Raw genomic sequence first — 23,459 nt, forward strand, 5'->3', positions numbered from 1 at the left:
GGCACCCTGTCACCGTTTGGAGATTAAACATGTAATAATGTGTGCAGGAGGTTCCTGGCTCCCCAAAATGGAGGACAGAAGCCCCAGGCCGGACGTGAGCTAACTGCAGATGAGGCAGCAGAAGACACACAGTAGCAGCAGCAGCAGCAGCAGCAGCATCACAGCAGCAGCAGCAGCAGTAGCATCAGCTAAAGCAGCAGCAGCAGCAGCAGTAGCATCAGCTATAGCAGCAGCAGCAGCAGCAGTAGCAGTAGCATTAGCTATAGCAACAGCAGCAGCAGCAGCAGTAGCATTAGCTATAGCAGCAGCAGCAGCAGTAGCAGCAGCAGTAGCATCAGCTATAGCAGCAGCAGCAGCAGCAGCAGCAGCAGCAGCAGCAGCAGCAGCAGCAGCAGCAGCAGCAGTAGAATCAGCTAAAGCAGCAGCAGCAGCAGCAGTAGCATTAGCTATAGCAGCAGCAGTAGCATTAGCTATAGCAGCAGCATTAGCAGTAGCAGTAGCATTAGCTATAGCAACAGCAGCAGCAGCAGTAGCAGTAGCATTAGCTATAGCAGCAGCAGCAGCAGCAGCAGCACTAGCGCTACACCTGGCTGTAAGCGTGTCTGGACACCAGGGGCTGGGGCACAGCTAAGGGGTCTGTGCTGTTTATTTCCCGCCCGCTCTGCCTCTGTCCAGGTGCTGAACTCCAGTGTTCCTGGGAGGGGGAAAACTATAAATCAACCCCCGTTCCCCCCGGCCCTGTCTCCGTTCCCCCTCGAAACACGCTCAACCCCCCCCCCCTCCACTTTTTTCCTGGAAGCATGTTTTCCTGGGCTCTGCTTCGGGGGCTACACTGGGTCAACTACATTAACCTGGCAGCCCTCCACGTTTCCCCATCTCCTGCAGGCTGTAAGGAATAAAACATCCCACCGACCACAGCCCTTCCCCGGTACACTGTACCCCCCCACCGCACCCATCCAGACCGCGCCCCCAACCCCGCTCTGGCCGATCCAATTCTACAGAATAGGACGGCGCATTATGACACATTATACGAGGAGGGTTTCAACCGAACCAACCGATTGGTCGGAGGCACTCTGCTATTACACTGATAAAACATACCATAAACCAGGCCTAGCCTTGCCCTGACATAATGTTACACTGGCTCCTGTGCTCATCCGTGGGGTAACCAGGCATCTATCGAGTCATGAATGTCATTATTGTAGCCATCCAGTTTGATGTAGATTTTTTCGTGTTTATTAAAAATCTAAAAATGTATTCACCCAATATGTACTCAGAACCGTTTCTAAATGTATTCACAGTTCTATTTGCTGTTGTTATGGGGATGGGACCAAGAGGATTGTGATTTATAGCAATAATTCCCGGGCCTAAAATGTGACTGGACTGTTTGATGAATACTTATCCGCTGAACAAAGCAGCGCAGTCTCCCATCCATTCATTTTGTTGAGAACAGCCTCCGGTGTGTCTCAGCCCTTTGCTTTGCTCCATTCTTTGGAGCTCATCTGTTTGGTAAAACGGACAGCCTATCAGTCCCTGTCCTCCTCCTGTCTGCTTCACCTCCTCTTCTCCTTCATTCTACATCCCTGCCACGGGGGGGGGGGGGGGGGGGGGGGTTATAACCTTTATTTATATGGGGGTGGGATTCTTTTCCCTTTTTGCTGAACTCACATAAATTTACAGCACGTATTAAAAGTCTCCCTGCCGCAACACGAGCGAGGGGGGCGGAGTGCTCGCCGCGTTGGCCTGGTGATGCTGGTTGCGGTATTTTAGTTTAAGCATTGCTGTGCAGAAGGTGTCGAGTCAGGAGAAACTCTCCTGGTGGATGCGCGTCGTAAAAAAGTACGAGGAATTGTCTTTTTCATCCATGGGCTACAGTTGAAAGTAAGTGTAGGCTGTCAATATCGTCCAAATGGCCCAAAAGTGTTCCTTTCTTAACCAGATAAACAAAAACCTTCCATATTTGACAGCCCAGCAAGATGCCCTAACGTACATGGTAATTAATCAGGAAATTACAGAATGGGTTCACTGTAAATCAATTTGGATAAACGTGTCAGCTAAATAGACATTTTTTAAATGATGATGAAGTACGAGAGTCGCCTGAATCGACGCGTGCAGACAGAGAAAAAGCAGGAAAAAATAAGGACAAAAAACAAAGAGCTACAAAGACAAATCCCACACAGCGTTGTGCGGTTTTCCGTTTATATACGTGTGAGTAGGCATGTGTGCTCAAGTGTGTGTGTGTGTAAGTGCTTATGTCCCAGCCTCCCAAGTTGTTGTTGGCTTACCTCACTTGACTTGACTTAACCATAGCCTACAACCACTTTTAACACCCACCCCCTTTGCATTTTCCAACCTTGCCCCCCTCCCCCCTTCTTATGCGATTTGGAGGCTGTCCGTCAACGGGAGTGCTACCACGGCAGCAAAGCGTCTCTAAACATTGGAGCTGTGAGGATAGCCCTCAGGGATCGCAGAAGGAGGCTGTGTTTATGAGAGACCCTTACTCCAAAACATTTCCACGTGTTTAGCCAATAAAAATATACAATCTCTAGTGCCAGCCTTTTGACCTACGTACACACACAGTGTTCATCTTTGCGGTGTGGTTTTTCGGTAGGCGTGCAGAATGGATCTCTTGCGCTGTGAGCCCGGTTGGGCTGGGCGATGCAGCAGACACACAGAGAGACAAGGTGCAGTGTGGATCCCAGACAAGCTGCGATGGCTCGTCTGACTGCAGACAGCCGCACCCCGCCTGTGTCCCGGATGACACAGACGCTGGTGATTGCACCACGCTACACGGTTTATGCAAAACATTAAAAAAAAAAAAAAGATGACTCAGGATGACAAAGTTGACTCAATACATTTTCTGCATAGTCATTGCGTCATTTTACTAATATAAAAAAAAGGAATTCTGTTGAAAGGGAGTGAGGAAAACATGCAGTAAGACACGATCAACCATATGCTAATACACCTCATGCCATTTTAATGGGCATGGCTGAACAAAGAGTTGTGCGGACCAGCGAACGGCATGGTACATGGACCCCACTCAGCTCACTCTCCGTCTGCCGAGGTCAATATCAAACAAAGACCCTTCAGGAGAATCCGGTTGATCTATGCATTAGTCTGATCAACCACTTCCAAACACAATAAGGGGATCAAAAAGGATAAGATAAACACATTAAAATAATCTATTTGCACTTAGGAATCAGAGAACCACTGTGTGTGATACAAAAACGATCCATCAATCTCCTCGATCCTATCTCCTACTCTCTCTCTTACTCAGACTTTTCAGACACCAACACACACACACACACACACACACACACACACACACACACACACACACACACACACACACACACACACACACACACACACACACACAGTCACGGTTTCTGGAACCTGAGTGTGGAACATTGCAGTGTTTGCAGGTCTGACTCGCACACTATGGGCAACAACTCCTATGAGGAGTTGTTGCAGCAGGTACACATTAAAAAAAAAAGCTACCACAATCAAACAACCGAAAGATGGTAGATTAGTCTGCATGAGAATTGAGTTCATTTGCCCAAGCTGCATTAATTGATTTCTGGCCGTTAGGGGGCCAACAGAGGCCCTTTGTATCCATCTTTGGAACACACAGACAGGGAAGCCACAACAGACTTTACTGATTTTCTCTCCGTATGTCGCTCGCAGTATGGAGGCCGAATGATTTCTCAATGACTAGTAGCCTTGAAAGATAGAGTATTTACTACCTGACCTGAACTTCTGAAATATATGGGATCAGAATGTTTGTTAAAAAAAAAATCGGATCCTCAAATGTCGCTGGTATTACAGGGTTGTGTAAGTAGCACCACATGGCCGAAAGACAGCCTTTGATTTGAAATGTTCCTAAGAGGATTTCCATAAGCTAGGTTGGTGCTGTGTGTTAGTTCAAGTCACTTCTCCAAAGTAGCTGTCCAAACACCAAAGCCTCCTCCGGTGGAAAGTTAATACGGGGATGTGGCAAGACAGCCATGGTGGGCGGCGCCGGTGCAGCAGAGCGCGGGAGGCCTGTCTGGGAGGGAAGGGAGGTCGCGGGTCAGGGCAGGCAGGAGGAGGAGCAGGGGCTTACCTGTGGTGTACAATGTAGGTGATGATGGAGGCGAAGAGGCAGAGCAACATGACCGCCGTGCAGGCATACACGACCGGGTGCAGAAACTCCCCAGGGTACGGGGGGAACGACAGCACCTTCTTCAGATCCTGCACCGGCGAGATGGGTGGGGGGAGAGAGAGAGCGAGAGAGAGAGAGAGAGAGAGAGAGAGAGAGAGAGAGAGAGAGAGAGAGAAGAGAGAATACATTAATGTGTAAACATAAATGTACACACAAAGAGTACTGCTTTAACAGGCAAGAGAAATAATCATTAGTGAAGGTTTATCTCTCGGCGGAGGCTGTAGAAATCCTCAGGAGAAGAGCAATATCCCCAAAGAAATTATTATTTCTCCCTCTTAACATTAAATGTGGTGTTGCATTCTGGGTATTAGGCAGACAATTCTAAAGATTTGGAGACTTGGTGGAAAGAAGCACATTATTAATGTCTTAAAATGCCAACATTAAAAGCCATCAAGAAACAAATTCATTTTTGCATTGCTGGAATGAAAACCCATTAGCATCATATCCATATCAAAATGTACAGCTGCACATTTGAATGGACTCGGAACAATGACTTGGTATAAACGTATAGTGTACATGCAACAACTGGATTAGTGTGAGTCTAATTTACTATTATATTATAATAATCTGTCGCACTGGCAAAGTGAATCATGAATAATTCTCTGTCTACACAGTCAACATCAACTGGTGCGATTTATACTCCGGCGAGGATCCTAGCGTGAAATGCAGTACATCCAGCGAGGACTTGAAATGCGTTCGTATAAGCCTGGAAGCCAACGTCACGAAGAAAAAAAAGAAATCCCTTAAGTGTTCTAGAATGCGCTTGGGTCGGGGGAAGAGGGGGGGGATTTAAAGATTGACTGTCCTCTTCACGCTTCATCTCGAGTTAAGAAATAAAGCGCACCTTATCTCCACAACCCCACTACCCCTCCGTCCCCCTCCCCTTCCCAAAGCCCTGTGAGGCCTGGCGACTGCATCTCGGGACTGGATCCACATCTACAGCTGTCCAACTCCATCACACACCCAGTGCTCGGCCAAGCGGAAACCTTCACTCCATTTCTTCCTTTTTTTTGCTCATGTGTTCACCCCCTCGGCGGTGGCAGGGGGGCCGACAGGGGCCGGGGGGGTCATGACCTCGTCGGCTCGTTGGGTAGGAGCGTCATTAAGACACACAAGGCCGGGCAAGGAGGAAGAACGAAGGGAGGGAGGGAGGGATGGAGGGAGGGAGGGGAGTGGAACAAAGGGGGAGATGTGGGAGCAGGAGATGTGGGAGCAGGGTATACGCGAGCGACTGAACCCACGACCTGACGGAGAGCAAGCCCGCCCAACGAGGACGAACCAACATTCACGCAGGCAGCCCTTCCGAGGCTGCTGCATCGACTCACAAGAGACGGGTGACTGGGTAAAGGTACATGCATTCTCCGTGTCTGTGGAGGATACACGGAGAAGCATGTAAGCTTTGATGGTATGAAGAGAACTCTGGCGGCTGATTTGCAGGACATTTGATGTCGGGATGTCAGCGGTTTGGTTCGCTGATTCCAAAAGAAAACGAGAAAACGAGAAACACAGCAGAGACTAGAAGGGCTTCAGAAACTTTTTCTCCCCGTTGAACTTATTCCCCTTAATCAGTCGACTCAAAGTCATTTCTGAAGACATTTGAATGGGGAAATAGGCGATGCAGTTGCGGAATCCTAATTCGTATTCTCTATCGGCAATGCCTGCGTCCTAATAAATGCTTCGTAATGCATTCATCCAGTGTCAGGTTTGTGCTGGTTGGCTGCATTAGCATAGAGTTGAATCGAGGCAACTTAATGCAAATTCTCTCCATCAGTGACCCACAGCCGTACTCAACGGGCAAACTCCTTTGATAGTCAGCCGTTTCTGCCTCAGGTCCATCTGCAATGAGCGGAAGCCATTGGAAATGAGTCTGGAATGCGCCTGTGAGGAATCGTGGGCCCCTGGATTCAGCGGCAAAGTGTTCCTTCACAGATAACCTCACCACACCATATAACCAACCAATAGATCTACAACATGGTGGCAGTTATCAGAGCCCATTATCTGTGACAGTTGTGTAAACTGACATCCCTCATCATACATCAAATCATTCAAATTCACCAACGTTGGCCTTTTGTAAAAAGCGCATCCTTAAAGGAATAACCATAAAGAACCATGAAGGACACAGTTTGCGCCTTAATATAAATGATGCAATGAACAGGGCTCCACTGTGCTTTCTGACTTGTTTCTGTACGTTCTCAAGCCACATCTGTTGTTGTTTTGAGGAGGGTCCCTGGGTTTAGCAGCATGAAGCACAGTCACTCCTACCACTTTCTTGAATACGCCACTCTTTCTACACCAAAGCCTGCCTTGAAAGCATACATCCATATTTGGACAGAGCTGAATGTTCGCTAATGCGTCGCTTCCACAATGCATTTTGTAAACAATAGTGGAGTTGAAGACGGGAGAGGAATTATAAAATAATAAAGAAAAGTTGATTAAAAGGTTGGGTGCAAGAAAGAGGGAAAAAAAACGAAGATAATTTAAGGCAATAACGGAGAATAACAAAGGTGAAAACAAGTACAGAAGAAGGAAGAGGAGGAACAAACCCTGACGAAAGGGCCATTTACTGAAAACATTAAAGCACAAACAACTATTTTTATCCTTAATATGCATGCATTAACTGTAAACAACCTGGAGTAATTTGGTTCATGGTCATATCACTCTCTGGGCTCTGGGATTGAAGGACAATGAAATTCACTTAATTACCGCCTAATAAATTGATGCAGCTGAGAAATAATAAAACACACTTTGCCCTGAAGCCTCAATAAAAAGTCCTGGCGAAACAAGACATTGCTAACAAGTTAGCAGGCAGATTAATTGACTTGTAACAGCAGACCCCGCACTATGATCTTCCCCAAAAAGAATCACACACAAGCTTTCAATTAACTGAATGAAATAAGTATGAAAAAAAATACTTTATAGGTTGATCATTGATGAAGCCACAGGTGGTAACCAGGCTGCACTTGGAGTAGGAGTACCAGTGGCTCTAAAACTAATTGTAGGTGACAGAGGTGACAGTTAATGTGTTTTGAGCCTGAGAGGGCAAACCACGGAGTCAGAGGTCTTCCCATGGCCCCCCCATGTCCCCTGAGGAGGTGAGGTGAGGGAGATATGTGTAATATATAATGAGTGAGCCAAGACCATTCCCACCATTACCTCACTGAAAAGGACCATTGATCGTTTTATGTTGGATACCAAGTGCTTTAGAATTTCATGGATTAAAGATTTTAAAGCCAAGAGAGCAGGCAGGTTTTCCTACTTTAACAGCAGGGGACAGCTTTTCAAAACATCTTGCTACTCAAGTGGACATAAACACATGAGCCATGCAGTTTAACCGGCAAGGCTAGAGATTCACCAATCTCCCTCAATGTATAAACCCCATGCCCTCAGCAGACAAGAACAGGATCACAGTTAAATTAACAGATAAACAGGGAGGCTAAAATGTGGCCATCAGCCAACACACCACACAGGCGGTAGCACGACGCGGAAGATAGCCTATTAAGGCTAGAGACGGTAAGAACAAAAAAACAATCGGTGGCACCACTAAGATTAACAGCGAGAGGACCCTTTGTGTCCATCATCCACCTCCCTTAGAACTGCAAATGACTAATTCTTCCCTTCACTCATCATGATGGCTGCACTGTTCCTTTCAGTACCTTGCTGTCGAGTAAAAATCCAATACCACACTACTTGGTTACTTTACTTGGTAATAGAATAACTATTTTTACTATGAGCAAGAAAGCAACATAGTTAACAACAGACATTGATTGAAAAGTCATTGTTTGAGGAGCCAATATTAAATTAACTGGTAATCGTGTCACAGTCTACAGACAGAAACACTGCCACATTGAACCATGAATACTATAACCATTAAGGGCAATAACTGCAGCCATTTGGGACATGATTAGGATGATGTTAAGTGTTTGGGAGGGAGGTGTACTGTGACTCACAACACACTCCCCTCCTCTACCATCACCTCTGCTAAAAAGGACTTGCCAACTGGTTCAGAAGTCCTGTTAACACCGTGTAGAACTATATTCTCCCTCAACATGAAAAATAACTTGAATGCAAATTAAATACAAGCCTGTAAATTCAAATGGAAATAATGGCATGGCCGACCGACAAGGGCACTGGCTCAGTCTACAGTTAATCACCAATCACTCACCAATTTGTACCACAGAGATAAGGAGAACATGGGTGTCAAAGAGCCAGTACGCCACGCATCCTAACATCCCAGTTCCGATATTCCATTTCTGCTTCGGCAGCACGCTGCTAACAGAAAATTTTCTGGCACCTATTTCAGGCAGCCACCGCCTAAAGGCAACAGGCAAACAGACTCCCTATAAGCCTGACTCGGTAACAAGGAACAGTATAAGGTAAATGAGTAACGGTGTGCAAGTGCTGAGACGTATTTAACAGCTGCCCAGCGGGGCCCGCAGCAGAGAGCTGTGTGTGTGCCGGCGGCCGTCTCCCTGGTAGAGACGCCGCACCGTAGCATGAATCTGAAATAGGAGGTCGTCACGGGCGAAGACTGCACGCCATCAGCAGAAAATAGAAAATACAATAAAATGCAAGCCATCCTGGTGTCATGGACGGGGAACTCTGGGGAAGTAATAGAAGAAGAAGAAGAAGAAGAAGAAGGGTTTGGAACGGGCTGATCCTTTTCTTGTGCTTGTGTGCAGGGTAGACAGATGGGCTTTTGGAACAGAGGAAACATGGTGATACGCCACAGGCTGCCCCCTGAACACATTGTTCCTGCCGTTCCCAGAACCAGCGGTTACGCTCCTGCGTTGACATCGGGGCCAAGGTGCCACCGCTTCAGCGCGTGGAAGAAAGAAGAGGGTTTGTGGTGTGACTAATGCTGGGCGCACGCGCAACGGCTCCATACCCTGCTACTGTTCTCCTCCCTCGTTGTGTTTCTACCAGCTCTGGAAATAAACCATGTGTTAGGTTTTTTTTACAGGGTATAGGGTTCTAATTAAAACACGCTCATTTAGCCTATTGTACTCGCGTCTATGTGTAACTCTCACTAACCGGTGCGCGCCATCACCAATGGTGAAGACGTGCGCATGCCTTGTGCAAGCGCATGATATGATTAGCGCTAGGATGGTCTTATTGTACGCCATACGGAGGCCATTGATCCGAGAACAGCAGATTCGACTAGGAATCGGAGCCACCGGCCTCTGATGTGTTTTCTCTCAATGCAGTTATGACATGGTACTTATCAGACTTTTATTTTATCAGAGCCCTGGGCACACTTTATTACACTCGTGCCTGTGTGTGTGTGTGTGTGTGTGTGTGTGTGTGTGTGCGCAAATGTCTGTTTGTGTGTGCATGTGTGTATCCGTAGGGCCACTGTGGCTTGCCCATCTGAAGCTTGATTACAGTCACGCAACTCGACATTATCGTCCACGCCAGCTTATCCTATTTTGGATTAGCACTGGCATCTGACATTCTAAAAAAAGGCGCTTTTATTCTCCTCCGCCCGGCTCAACAGACCCTTGATCCCTGGCCTTTATGTTTACGCCTCTGGTCGAGGTTACAACATCAGATTACCAGTGTTATTTAAACTCTATTTGATCCCCTGCCTCAACAGGAGGGAATACAGGAGGAAGGGGGCGGGGCAGTGGGCGGGCCATTTGTGTAAATGCTTCATTGGACTTAAAGCTAGGGTAGGCAATTTGGAGAAACCAGCAAGAGTCAGCTAGATTTGGACGCTATCCAACTGAAAAAAGGCCTTCCTCCAAAGCCAGTCCCCCAAAACACATGAATTGCTCACTAGCTTTAGCAATAAGACTTATAGCCTTGTGAAAGACATAGTCATGCACAATGAGTGTAAGAGCATGTTGCCGAGTAGGTAGGGAGAAAGGCAGGTAGGCCATCCAATCATTTCATTCTTGCCGGATGAAATGATTGGACAAGCTTATTACAGGTCTGCAAAAGCCACAGACACTGTTTTTGGATCTTTTCTACTGACTGTTACTTTTAACATTTGTAGAGAGAGAATTTCCAAATATCTGAAATGAAATGCTTCTAAAAGAAATTGCCTATCCTAGCTTTTATAAGGAACACAAAGCTGCATCCTGAATAGTCAAATAGTCCCCCCCATTCCAATGCTATGCTGTCCCTTTCTGGTTTGTACAGAAGATTTGTTTTAAAACGGGTGACGCGAGGCACCATCATTCCTCATTTGAATCACTCAAGCTACTAAGAGCTACTAAGAAACAGTCAAGCAACAGAGCAGTATTAGCAAAGTAGTGGAACATTTAAATGAAGTTCCCTCAGGAAATGCAACCTCCGGGTTCTAGGAAAATAGTGTCTCTATTGCGGAAATAAAAACGTGCGAGTGGGCTTGCATATCATACCCATTCATGGCCCGGTGCACGCATGCACCATGAGATAACACGGACACTCACTCATAAAGAGAGAGGGGGTCAAGGAGAAAGAATGACAGAACAACGCATGGCTGAGCGAATTTTCAAAAGAGCTGCCATCTATGTCTCAGTGGCACCTTCTGGCTGTCAGCTCTGATCTCTGAGTCACCAACACACACACGCACACACAAACGCACGCACGCACGCACGCACGCACGCACGCACACACACACACACACGTCTTTCTCAACTGGCACATGGTTAGGCTGAACAGCAGCAACAGTGGAACAGGAAGCGATCCACAGTGAATTCAGATCGGGTAATTAAAGAACAGGTAGGGATGGCATCAAAATGAGGTCTTACAAACACTATCCATCAGACAATTCTTCCCCTGGTTCCCATCCAATGTCTGGCATCAGATGAAGTTAAACGTACGCAAATGTATTTCCTGCAAAATAAAAGACCTGCCGATGGGTCCCTGCAGATAAGCAAACACCCACACACACACATTAGGCACATAACATATATTCACACGCACGCTGTGTTTATCAGTTCAAGCATCAAGGGGGGGTATTGTTTTATTAATATCAATTTAACAGGCCCCAACGATGAGATGTGTTTGATTTAGCCATGGGCGAAATACAACACATACACAATTTTTCTGTTGTTGCTTTTTGGTAATCAGGGCTCTGCATAGATATCCAAAGCGTGACTATCAATTAAATGAGCCTTGTGTACGGCCAGACCTTGGAAAAAACATGGCTCTCATAATTCAGCGGGCTCAGCCCCTAGCATCGATGCCGCACTGTGCCGTGAACAATGTGAATCAATACAAACCAATCTCAACCCAACAGGAGAAGATTGCTTTTTATTAAAGGACAGTGGTGCTGGAATAAGACTAATCACTTTCAGCAGGCTTTTTTCCCAACTCTCAACCTTTAATAATCCGAGTAGCGTTGGCTCAGGGTTGTCGTATGTGGTTGGTTTTTCCAACAAAACCCTGTCAAAACCACTGCTCTGGTGGTTAACTGGTATCATTCCAGTGAGCCGCACTGGGAGGGAAGGTGGCCTGCTTCAAGGCTGTACTGGTTGCACTAAGTGGAGACTTCGTTTTGATTCATTCATTTCATTCATAGCCGCTGAAGGCTTTCAAATGAGTCCTGCCCCCCACCAGGTGATTCCTAATGTTGTAGTAAAGCTCTCCAGTCCCTCAGTATGGCCTGAATGGTGGAAACTTTCCATGATTTCCTACCATAAAAACCAGAATGGACAGGGTGATAATATTAAATTCCTCTCCAAAAGAAACACTGCATATGCAGAGGATTGTGTTTTGTCTGAATGAATAAGCATACACCCTTGGTTAGAATCCCTGCACGGTGGCTATAACTGATTCAACAGCCTCCTCTCTCTTGAACTAGAAGACCCTTGAACGTTCTGAGCCTTCATTGTATGAAGGACAGACACAAAGAGAGAGAGAGAGAGAGAGAGAGAGAGGGAGACAGAGAGAGAGAGATTGAGGGAGAGAGAGAGAGAGCGAGAGAGAGAGCGAGAGAGAGAGAGAGAGAGAGAGAGAGAGAGAGAGAGAGAGAGAGAGAGAGCGAGAGGGACAGAGAGAGTGAGAGTGTGAGCAAGATGTCTAATGGGTTTTGCTTGAGAGGGGTGAGTCATCTCCTTGATACCATACAACATACAGCTGAATGGATGTTGCTCCAGCATGTTTAATATATAATGTGCACACACACAAACGCACATACTGAGGGGGTACTGTACACATTATACTTTTATGCACATACACGTATGCAGACAGAAATACACACACAGCCGGTCAACCAGAAGACACTTCTCAAGCAGACAGAACACACACACACACACACACACACACACACACACACACACACACACACACACACACACACACACACACACACACACACACACACACACCTAAGGACATTAACCAAGCCTGAACACAAATACCTATCTTTATTTCCCATTCTGCCACAAAAGATTAATGAATAATACAAAAAACATGACAGTCACAAAAAAGCTTCAATGGTTCAAATTATTTTGAAAATCCTCTGTAGAATCACTTAGGGTCTGGTTGGGGCAAGACCTGGAACACTTCAACACAGCCGTCTTCTATGTAATGCACAGTACGCTTTGGCCAGGTAGCCATTTGTGGTTGAAACGTGTCAATGTAAATTTGTAAATTTTATGCACACACACACACAAACACACACACACACACACACACACACACACACACATACACACACACACAAACGCACACACACACACACACACACACACACACATATACACAGACTAACACTTTCACTCTCTTTCTCTCTCTTTCTCACTCTCTTTGTGTCAACACCACAGTCTCCATGTGAGTGGTTGAGCATGTTCATTGTGTCTTTCACTTTTCATACCAGTGAAAGTCTTAGTCTGTGTGTATGAGAGAGGGAGAGAGAGCGATAGAAAGAGAAGCAGAGAAAGCAAAATAAGAGACATAGTTGAATGAAAGCATTCAACCGTGTGTTAAAGGAAAGGACCTTAATGTATCTGCCAGAAAACAGATGGAGGCAACCCGTTACACGCTGCAATGTTATCTAAATACGTAGCACATAGGATGGACGGATGGATGGATGGATAGATGGATGGCTAGAAGGATACCATGCAAGCTCCTCCATCAGCCAATCACAGTTCCCCAGCCGACAGTTGTGCTGTCGGTGTGCATTAAGGTCACTACAGTGAAGAACATTTACATGTTTGCACGCCTCTTGTCAGGGAACCTACTGCGGAGGCCACAGTGTCCAGTGGGTGTGCTTCGATCTGTTGGGATTCTCTGTCAGCCCAGATTAGGTTCTACCTTTGATACGGGGCCGTATCGCTGCACCGCTGGAATGGGATTTGGGAAGTGAATTGAGCGCGCTTTGAAGTTTAAGCCCGGCATTGCAAAGCCCCAACGCAGGAGTACGGATGGATAATTTGAGTTCACGCACGCGTGCACAACACACGCGCACGACAAACACGCGCACACACATACACACACACCCCTTTACATTATGGTGCACACAGACAAGCAATGCTTAAAGAAGAAGCACTTGCTCTCATTGTGGGTTTAAAAACACAGGGGACACGTAAATCTTGATGTGTGTGTGGAGTGTGTTGGTTTGTGTTTGTGTTTGAGAGTGTGTATGTGTGCGTGTGTGTGTCTGTCAGTATGAGAGAGGGCATAACATGGATAATTGCACTGTCCTTATCTGTACATTGTCCTAATCTTCTGACCGCCAGTAAAATGCAAAACGTCAATGAATGAATGCATTGAATAGAAAGGCCAATACCTTACACATACATTCCGCTTTTCAATGCTGTGTATTTTTCAACTGTTACGCTCGTCATCGCATTTCAGTCGCACTATAATGTAACAATTGAGCTCCCAATTTGTATGCACCCAATAACAATGGTACAGAAAAGCTAAAGCGACGCAAACGTGAAGGCCCTCCAAATTAACATGGTGTGTGGAAGGAACACCAGCTCCTTATGCCTGACCGCCTGGCCTCTGAGTCCCCTCCCCTTGTTAAAACCAATAGCATCCATACTGGGCTGTCCATCTCCCGTTCTCCTAGGGAGCGCCCGGTGGATTCCATAGCTCCTGGTTAAGTAGGGGCACATGAAGCGAGTCGTGCCCCGGTGGGAGGGGGGTCAAGGGGGGCACTCAAAGGGTCCGGAGGCCACACCACGACACCGCCTGCTTCACCAGGCCGGGGTAGAAATCCCGTTGACGAACGGAAAAAATAAAAGCATGAAGTGGCTTAAAGGATGAGGTGTCAAAGGTCGCCATGTTTACAATCTGCAGCTTGTCACTTGGTCAGAGGCAATTAGGCAGGGAGGCAGAGCGGGGTCAGCGGGAGGGGGAGGGGGAGGAACGGTCTGGCTCCCTTATCAACCACTGGCCATTTTAGTTCAGTCCACTCTGGCCCTTAGAGGCATTCCTTACAGAGCATCACCCGGGTGATCAACCCCCATCTGGACCAAAGGAGCTGCACCTCCACTGAAACCCAGTCCTAAGAGGATGAGCGCGTGGGTGGGTGTGGGGGGTAGGGTGGTGGAGACGGGGTAAGGGGAGATGTTGTTGTTGTAGGTGGGTGTGTTGTTGTTGCTTACAGGCCTCATTCCAATCTCTCACTCACAAGGGTCGGCGACGTAGCTGCCCTGTCCACTAGGGAGCTACTGTTGACGCAGCGAAACGGAAAGAAAAAGAGGGCGGTGGAGCATAGGAAAGAGAGGGGGGGAGGGAGGGAGGGAGGGAGGGAGGGAGGGAGAGGGAGAGGGAGGGAGAGAGAGAGAGAGAGAGCGCGAAAGCAAGAGAGAGAGAGAGACAGAGAGAGGGAGGAAAGAGAGAGACCCCAGGCTGGATGGAAACTGAGTGGAGTGAGAGAGGAAGAGGTGAGGGTGAGAGGCTGGAGGAGAGAAAAATTAGAAGGAGAGCAAGAGAGATGAGGGGGGGCGGGCCAGATGACATGGACAGCAGAGAGGGAAGGAGAGTCAGGGTAGGAGGCGGGGCGGGCTGAGAGTGAAGGGCAGATTCACATCAGACTGGTCAGTCTCTTGTATGTGCATCTTTCAGCAGCCTCTACTCTAGAGACAGTGTGTGTGTTTGTGTGTCTGTGTGTGCGTGTGTGTGTGTGTTTGTGTGGATGGCCAGTTGGTGGTGCCAGTATCTAGTGTCGGCAGACGGGTTGGGACATAAATCAAGTGTGTCATTTGGCTTCTGGTCACATGCTGCACAGCGGGGTAGCTTATTCTTTTTAATCTACTGTGACCCCACTTGTCATCTCTAGATGTGGCCCGCCTGTGTGTACTGGTGTGTCTGCCTCCGTTTGTGCCACGAGCTACAGCAGCCGCAGACCCATACTCGAGTGTCGTTTTCTTGTTTAGGTTTTTCACGTTTGTAACTTTCACCGTAGCTCACCCGTTGACAACAATGACTTGGTATCGACCACATCATCAAATCACACCACCTGCGATGGTATCGTTGTCATAACGACACAGCGACTGTCAGGGCGGACGTGTTTCACATCAGGAACCCGCGCTGTGTTCGGCCCATAAAGACGCCGCTGATGTTTGGCCATCCAATTAATCAGGGGCTGTAAACAACATCCAAACGGTGCACCCGTTGAATAGCCCATTAACTCTCCTTCGTTGGAACGTTCCACTGAATGATTCCCACGGACACACACGCACACATGCAGACACACACGCAAGCACCCACGTGCAGTCACACAAAAAAGCACACACACTCACAGACAAACACACACGCACCAAAAACACACACAGACAGACACATAGACATAACCACCCACACCAGCCAAACACACACACGTACACACACGTACACACACACACAGAGACAAACACAAACACAAAAACACACACACACACAGACACACACACAGTAGCACAACATTATTCTGCTGCAAACAGCACCATATTCTAATCTGTCATACTCTGACCTGCGAGGAGGATCCAGCATTTGAAAGACCATTTGTTAACATAATGTAGCTTATAACTAAGCTCAAAAAGGAGGTTACAACACTATGGAAATAAAATGGATGTCGCGGACCCACATCCACAGAATAGAGGGGAAGAAGAAATTAGGGCGGGGGTGCCGGCAGTGCGTATTGGCTAATTCCAGCCAAGCAAACGCAAGGCTGTTGATAGCTGAGATAAATGTGGGGCTGCTCGCTCTGAACTCATTAGTCAGGAAGAATACGATCTGCAATGCATGTCGACTTATTGGCCGCCAGCGATGTGGTATCAGGGGGGGGTGGGGGGAGGCTGACATACTGAATGATCCTACCCTTCTCCCAACTCAAGACCGAGTCGAATGCTTCCAACAGCCGTCAGCAAACCCCATGCCAGAGAGGGGGAAGTATGAGGGAAGGGAACGACAAAGGGAATAGCTTGGATAGTGGAGGCAGTAGATACACACACACACACACACACACACACACACACATGCCAATCTGCTAAACCAGGACACAGCCCTACTCCTTAACCTCTCCCCCCTAACAACAACAATATTATTGTTGCTGTATAGAACAAAAAAAGAGTCTTCTAAAGTGCACAGTATGAAGTCTCAGAAGCAGAAGAAATCAGAACGGGGCCCCGGGTGGAACCAATGCAAAACACCTAAAAAGAAAAAAAACACAAGGAACCTGCTTTTGCTCATGGGCAAAATATAAGCAGTAGCAGTGTGCCGTGATGATGTTAGCTAGGAGCTCAGCCAAAAGCGCACCCCGCTAATGAGGAGAAAACAGAACTTAGAGAGAACGCCTTCTTCGGAAATATAAACAATATCTAGCGGCAAGTCTCAGTAAATGCGTTCATATATATTCATTGCAAATGAGACGGGTAGTCGACTCGCAGTTATTTTCCACCAACAACATCTTTTCTGCAAATTACCAATGAAAGAGAATAAAAATGGCCGAACTCCGAAATAACAGAAGAAAGAATCGCAAAGTAACGATCAACAGGGAGCTAATCTTGGATGAACCCCCTCAAAGATGCCTCCATGCCTCACCCCTAACGTGCTTTGTGTGTGAGGGGCTGGAAGGGATGATGTACCAAAGGAAATGGACGGGTGGGGTCGAAGTAGTGTTCAAAGTGGTGCCACTGCGACCCATTGAGAGCCACGCAGCACTGTATGTCAGAACTAAAGACGCTTCATCCGTTGTTGGCCGCTTGAAGCGTAGCCCGGAGCCAATCTACTCCCCGTGCTCTCGCAGCCATTATACTTTAGCCGCTGAGTGTTTATATGGAGGCTACGAAGCTCTAGTGCAGATCACCCAATCTGTAGCAGTGCGATGTCAGAGTTAATGCCCATAGTCAGCTCCTAGGGCTGCATACCAAGTCATGTATGAGCGTGCTCAGCTGCGTGGGGGTTGGACATGAGGACAGGCTGCCCGGGAAGGGGAAGCAATGGCAGACATTAATAGAAGTATCGGATGGGCAAAAATTATAGAGCTGTTGTTTCTAGCTATTGATTGTGAGTTTGTATGAGTGTTTGTCCCACAGTAAGAGAGTGTTATCTGTCATCTAAGGCCAAGAGGTAAAACTACTATATATGGCGTAAAACACAGCTTTCGTGCGTCAAAGGATTTCTGACCGTGCTAGCATTTTTCGCCCACCTTTTCACCTTCCCCACACAGTTCATTCACCGTTTCAGTTAACGCCTTTTCTTAAACACACGTCCGGACACCTCAAGCCAACTGTGGATTACAAGTTCACAACAAAATATTAGAGCCATCATTTTCATTATGCCCATCTATAAAGCAACAATAGTTTATCTTATGAGCTCTGTTTTCAAAGGTGGAAAGGGCCAGCTTAGTTCAGACGGCAGGCCTAAACCTACCGCCACGCTGACTATATCTAGCCTAGTGCGAACCTGACCTCTCCTCTCTCCTCCTGCTAACATCGCTCTGTGCAACATTCCATCTCCAACCACCCTTGAACATTGACGATTCCTATCTCACTTGTTACGGAAAATAATTCCTTTAAAACCCAGGGAGTACATGCATATCTCCACCGAGATGTAATCTCGCTTATCCCGCCTGGCTTCCGCTTGAAAGTTCACAGAGGTCTGAGGAAGATTTGAGCACCACAGTTGGAGCCTTGAAAGAGCAGAGACACAGTGACGATGCTGAATATGGTCCTCTGCTTTAAGCAGTGTTTAATCAAAGTCAAGCCACAGCACAATGTGTGATGCAGAATACTCACACAAACACGCACACTCACGCACACCCTTAAGCTAAGAAAGTCGCTCTCTCCCTATACAGCATATTTGTTAAGGAATTTACAGTATATGCACTCGGATGGCCTTTGTTATAATTGGGCAGAGATGGGAAAAAAAACGGGTTACTTGTTCATCCCTCAGTCTCTCCTCTCTCTCCCTTTCTCTCTCTTCCTCTGTCTCTGTAAAGGTCTGCTCATGCATGATGAATCGTCTCGAGCAGTTCAACAATCAAGTGCAGAGATGTCTGCTTCAACAGTCATTCATTACCACCTTGCGGACCAGCCATTAGGCTGCCATGGGGACAGGAAGGGGGAGGGGGCACATGACAGTTAGGCACACACACAAACAAACATACAGAGACATGTGCATGGGTGGGAATAGGGGGGTCGTGTGAGAGGAAGCTGAGGGCTGACCGATGAAAGAGACGCTGGAGAGGGGCTAGAGAGAGAAGTGCAAAAAGAGAGAGCGGGAACTGTCCAAGGTGCTGAAAGTAGCTGACGTTGTGACCCTGTATCCTCCCCACCTCAAACGTCAGCGTGCTTTAAACCTGCCTGCGTCGCAGCGGTGGTGGAGAGCACCACTGTCACTTTCACCTTCAGCAGAAAACTCACTGCAGATAGCCGGCAGTATTCATGAAATGTCCAGGCCACCTCTCGCCCCCCCCTCAAAACGAAAGCAGAATAATCCTCCCCTCAGTGCAGTTCAGTTAACCCGTGGTGTGGTGCCAGTGATTTGGGATTCAGTCCACAGATCCAGGCTCCATTTCACTGTCTCATGCCACCGACTCAAAAAAGAAGACGACAAGAAAATTGCTCATTAAAAATATTTTTTAAACCCAAACTCCTACAGCTGGATTCCAGCCCTCTGGGACAGTAGCATTGGCTTGTGACACTATTTGCTAATCATCCCCACTCAGTTGCGCACACACAAACATACACGCACACACATAGACACACACACACACACACACACATACACACACGCACATGCACCCACACACACATGTGCAAACGCATTAATGGTTTGCCAAAGCCATCGTGCCTGTGGGCTTTCCTGTCTATTGCTTTGCATTCTTTTCTTGATTCATTTATATGTTAATGCTTGTGCAGATCTTGTGCTTGTGTTATGGTGAATTGTGCTTGTATGGAAGCAGCACAGCATGGATTCTTAAATAATGAGTTCTTGTTTAGAATAACATTACGTCTGATTCCAAAGGCAAGAATCAGTTAGATTGTTCCTTATATGACAAGGAAGAAGAAGTTAAATTCTTTGTTCCCATGTTCACCCTCTATCATCAGTTTTATACATTCTGTTACACAATTCAGAGTTTGGAACTTGCCTTTCTATTATTTCACATTCAGACCACTATCAAAAGCCGCAAAACATATCCCCTTAACTGTCATCAAAAACAATTTTCAGTCGACAGTGCCACAGTCACACACGCAGACATCACAGCTATAGGTAATGTTATGCAACAGGTCATCCAGTAGCAACCTTGAAGTAACGGACTCCAATAACGGACTGTTCAACCGTGGATGGCGTCGACGGGGGAATGATGTCACGAATCCGTAAATAAGGGTCCTATTTTTCCCGCGCACTGCAGAGACCAGGCGGGTGTGGTGACTGCATTAAAAATAAGAGCCCCCTAAAAAATGTCTTCGAGGCATTGTGTGTAGTAGACATCTCCGAGGCGACACCTACTCCCTATTTTCAATCACCGTCTCCTACCACCCCTCCCCCAGCACGAACGTGCCCTGAAGTTCAAATCATTAATCTGTTGCCACGTCCATTTACAAAATTGCCGATCTCGCTTTGAGTCTCGCGCTGACAGCCACAAGGTGCCAAGTGACGGTGCGCCGTTGAGCGCGTCTCCCCAGCACCAGCCTGGCTACTAAACAGCGCCACACACACACACACACACACACACACACACACACACACACACACACACACACACACACACACACACACACACACACACACACACACACACACAGCGCTACAGCCTTGCTGCTGCACAATGGCACCATGTTACACATATGGTTCTCCACCTGACAACCTCTTAGTATTCCGAACACACAGCCCACTTTATGGGGGGAAATCTATGCCGGTTTCCTCTCTCTCCCCTCCCTGTATACCGGTCTCTTCTATGCGGCTTTTCGAGCCGAGTCTCGTTCATTTCATTCGAGAACGACAACAGCATGGCAAATCAGCTAAATACAACAAGAAAATGCAGGTAAATGGCAAGTTGAATCACAGCGGTGGCATTTCCAGAACAACACTCGCATGCTCACACGGATAACTGACCTCCCAGTCTAACGAATCCCACTCTTCGGTAAACATCCGGAGGATTTCTGTTCATCCAAAAGCGTACTAAGCGCGGCGGCTGTACGGAACGACTGAGCGGTGTAATGCCATTGCGCCTTTAGTATTATCCTCATTAAATCAATTTCAACAGGGCACGTCGTCGAGGAGAAGGCATTTGCCGGAAAAAAACGTTGCAAGAAAACGCCGAAGCCAACTTTACAAAAAAAAGAGCCGGAATAGATTCACGACGCTACTATGGTCGACGATCGAAGGTTGTTTTTTTTGGGATAGTCGACGGGGATTGGACCAATTAGCGCACCACTGGCGCTCGCGGGCGAATCGCTACTGACAAGCGCTACTTTCTATCGAGCATCGCTTCGATCTCAGCCGCCGCTCAGGGAAGAGGCGGCAGACTACACACCACGCAACTTCTCCGGTCCGACACGCACGGGGAGGGAAAGGATCGTATGGCGTATATATTCCACATCCAAAGAGAGAATCCCACCAAACGCGAGGGGGTGATCACCAAAAAAATAAATCCTTCCCCTCTCCAACCAGAGGATAATCAGGCAACCAAAGAAAAAAAAAAAAGACCCAGCAATAAGTGCTTCTTCTTCTCGGAGCAGCACGTGACCCACGTCTGTTCCTTTGTGGGAAAAGGGATGCATTTGATCCATTATAGCACCAAGCAAGATAAAACAGCTAAGAGGGTTGGGAGGTTGGGGTGGGGGGAATTTAGCTATCTCACAATGTGTGCGTGTGTGTATTTGTGTTTGTGTGTGTGTGTGTGTGTGTGTGTGTGTGTGTGTGCTGGGGGGGGGGGGGGGGTACGTGCGTGCGTGTGTGGGGAGGGTCGAAGGAGGATGTTTTTTTCGCTCTTTTCCCTCTACTCACCATTAGCACAGCAAAGTTATTATGATGAGTGCAATGAATGGTGGTCGTGTTGCCCGCGGAGCCAGTTATGTGGCACCCCTCTGCCCGCCAACCGCCGTGCCCATCGAGTAGGTCGAAATCCCAGTAGGCGGCAGTGGGGTCTACACCCAGTGCGAAGTGCCTGAGATTAATGGTAACGGATTGCACGGCGGTTCCGATGATGCACCCATCTGCAAAACAAAATAAAACCAACCAATAAATAAACAAGTCAATGAGAGCAACACATGGAAATAAGGTGAAGGAAGTGCAGCGGGGGGAAGTACGTGGGTTTGATATGCTAAAAACACGAGCACGAGAGAACGAACAGTTGGAGACGCAGAGCCTTAGACACACAGTCGTCTCATTAGTAAAAACACAAACACTCACTCACACACACACACACACACACACACACACATACACACACACACACACACACACACAGATTACACGCGTGCATGACCACATGGATACAGTCACGCGTGCACAGTGCACATGTCGTGTTCGCCTTTATGCAGATCACAAACACAAACACAATATCCGCCTCACGTTGTTCCAGTCAACACGCCGGCACCACACTTCGCTATACTGTTGTTTTTTTTCGGCTTACTAACACGTAATCAAAAATAAAATGAGTATGTCTGCTTCAAATCGGCTGCGTAAATTTAAATTTCCCCGACAGCATATGGGCAGGCGATATCGAGTCAACATCAAGGGTCCATATCAATAACTACAAGGTTTAAAAACAAAGTTGCATTACAGTGCACAAAAAACCGCGTTGCATCAATGATGTCCACATTTAGCACAACAGCAGATTGACGTAATATCCATTCGCTAGAGCAAGCATGTTGTCTGAGCCGCTCGTGCAGCGTTGACATCACACACACACAACATGATGATAAAAATGGATTTCCCCCCTTACCTAATTTGGTGAAAGCAACTGGTGTTGAAACGCTCCTACGTTTCCCGTCATCTGCAAGATTTGACGAATTCCCCGTGCAAGGGAAGAGTTTCCCATTGCGAAAGACAATAAACTGCAGCTTGCAAGTGGAGTTATCAACAGATTGCACCGCGGAGGAGACAGGCGGAGCAGCCAGCGGTACATGGATCGAGGCGACTGCCACTGAGTTCTGCGGATGAAACAAAAAAAAAGAAAAGGGAATAAAAATTAAATAATGACACAGATGTGCAGGGGAGGGGAGGGGGCGAGGTTGCTCTATTTGAGAAATACTCCCAATTTGGCGTTTCTCGCCTAAGACTGAACGGAGAGACCTGAAGTGGTCAGGGAACGAGCATCACGCGGTAGATTTAAAGTGCTCTCTGCGCCTACTTGGTCAGGCGCCCTGCCGCAGAAGGGGAAATGGTTCTTACCATCTCAGCTCGAGGGCACATCAACACCGCGGCTTGATTTAAAGAGACAACCGGTCTGACTTTATCTTCTTCTGCCATCTATAAACGCTACACGAAATATATATATATATATATATATATATATATATATATATATATATATATATATATATATATATATATATATATACACACATATATATACATATATATATATATACATATATACATATATATATATATATGCTATATATTTACAAGCCACATACATGTATATATATACATATATATTTATTATATATATATATATATATATATATATATATATATATATATATATATATATATATATATATATATATATCCCATGTATATTTTCTGTGTGAGGCTTCATGGAGAAGAGGGGCTTCAGAAGGAAAGCATTGTTCCAGGGCTGTGTGTGTGGAACACATTGAGCTGGCCTGAACTTAAGACTCAGGACCAACAAGCACACAGGAGGTCAATGCTGCCTGTTCAA

At 46.9% G+C, this 23,459-nt stretch overlaps 1 protein-coding gene across 1 annotated transcript in view; it reads right to left on the reverse strand.

The window, feature by feature from the left end:
• adgra1b (adhesion G protein-coupled receptor A1b) overlaps positions 1–21,698 on the reverse strand; it is a gene marked incomplete at its 3' end in the record, with an annotated part of 43,861 nt that extends 22,163 nt beyond the window's left edge. The window contains 2 exon segments of the mRNA XM_079729089.1: positions 4,103–4,230; positions 21,575–21,698. Of these exon segments, the coding sequence (XP_079585215.1) occupies positions 4,103–4,230; positions 21,575–21,577 (131 nt within the window). The 5' untranslated portion in view covers positions 21,578–21,698.
• Between the last annotated feature and the right edge of the window lie 1,761 nt (positions 21,699–23,459).

The sequence above is a fragment of the Pollachius pollachius genome, assembly GCF_949987615.1.
Source record: "Pollachius pollachius genome assembly, chromosome: 2".
Classification (NCBI taxonomy): domain Eukaryota; kingdom Metazoa; phylum Chordata; class Actinopteri; order Gadiformes; family Gadidae; genus Pollachius; species Pollachius pollachius.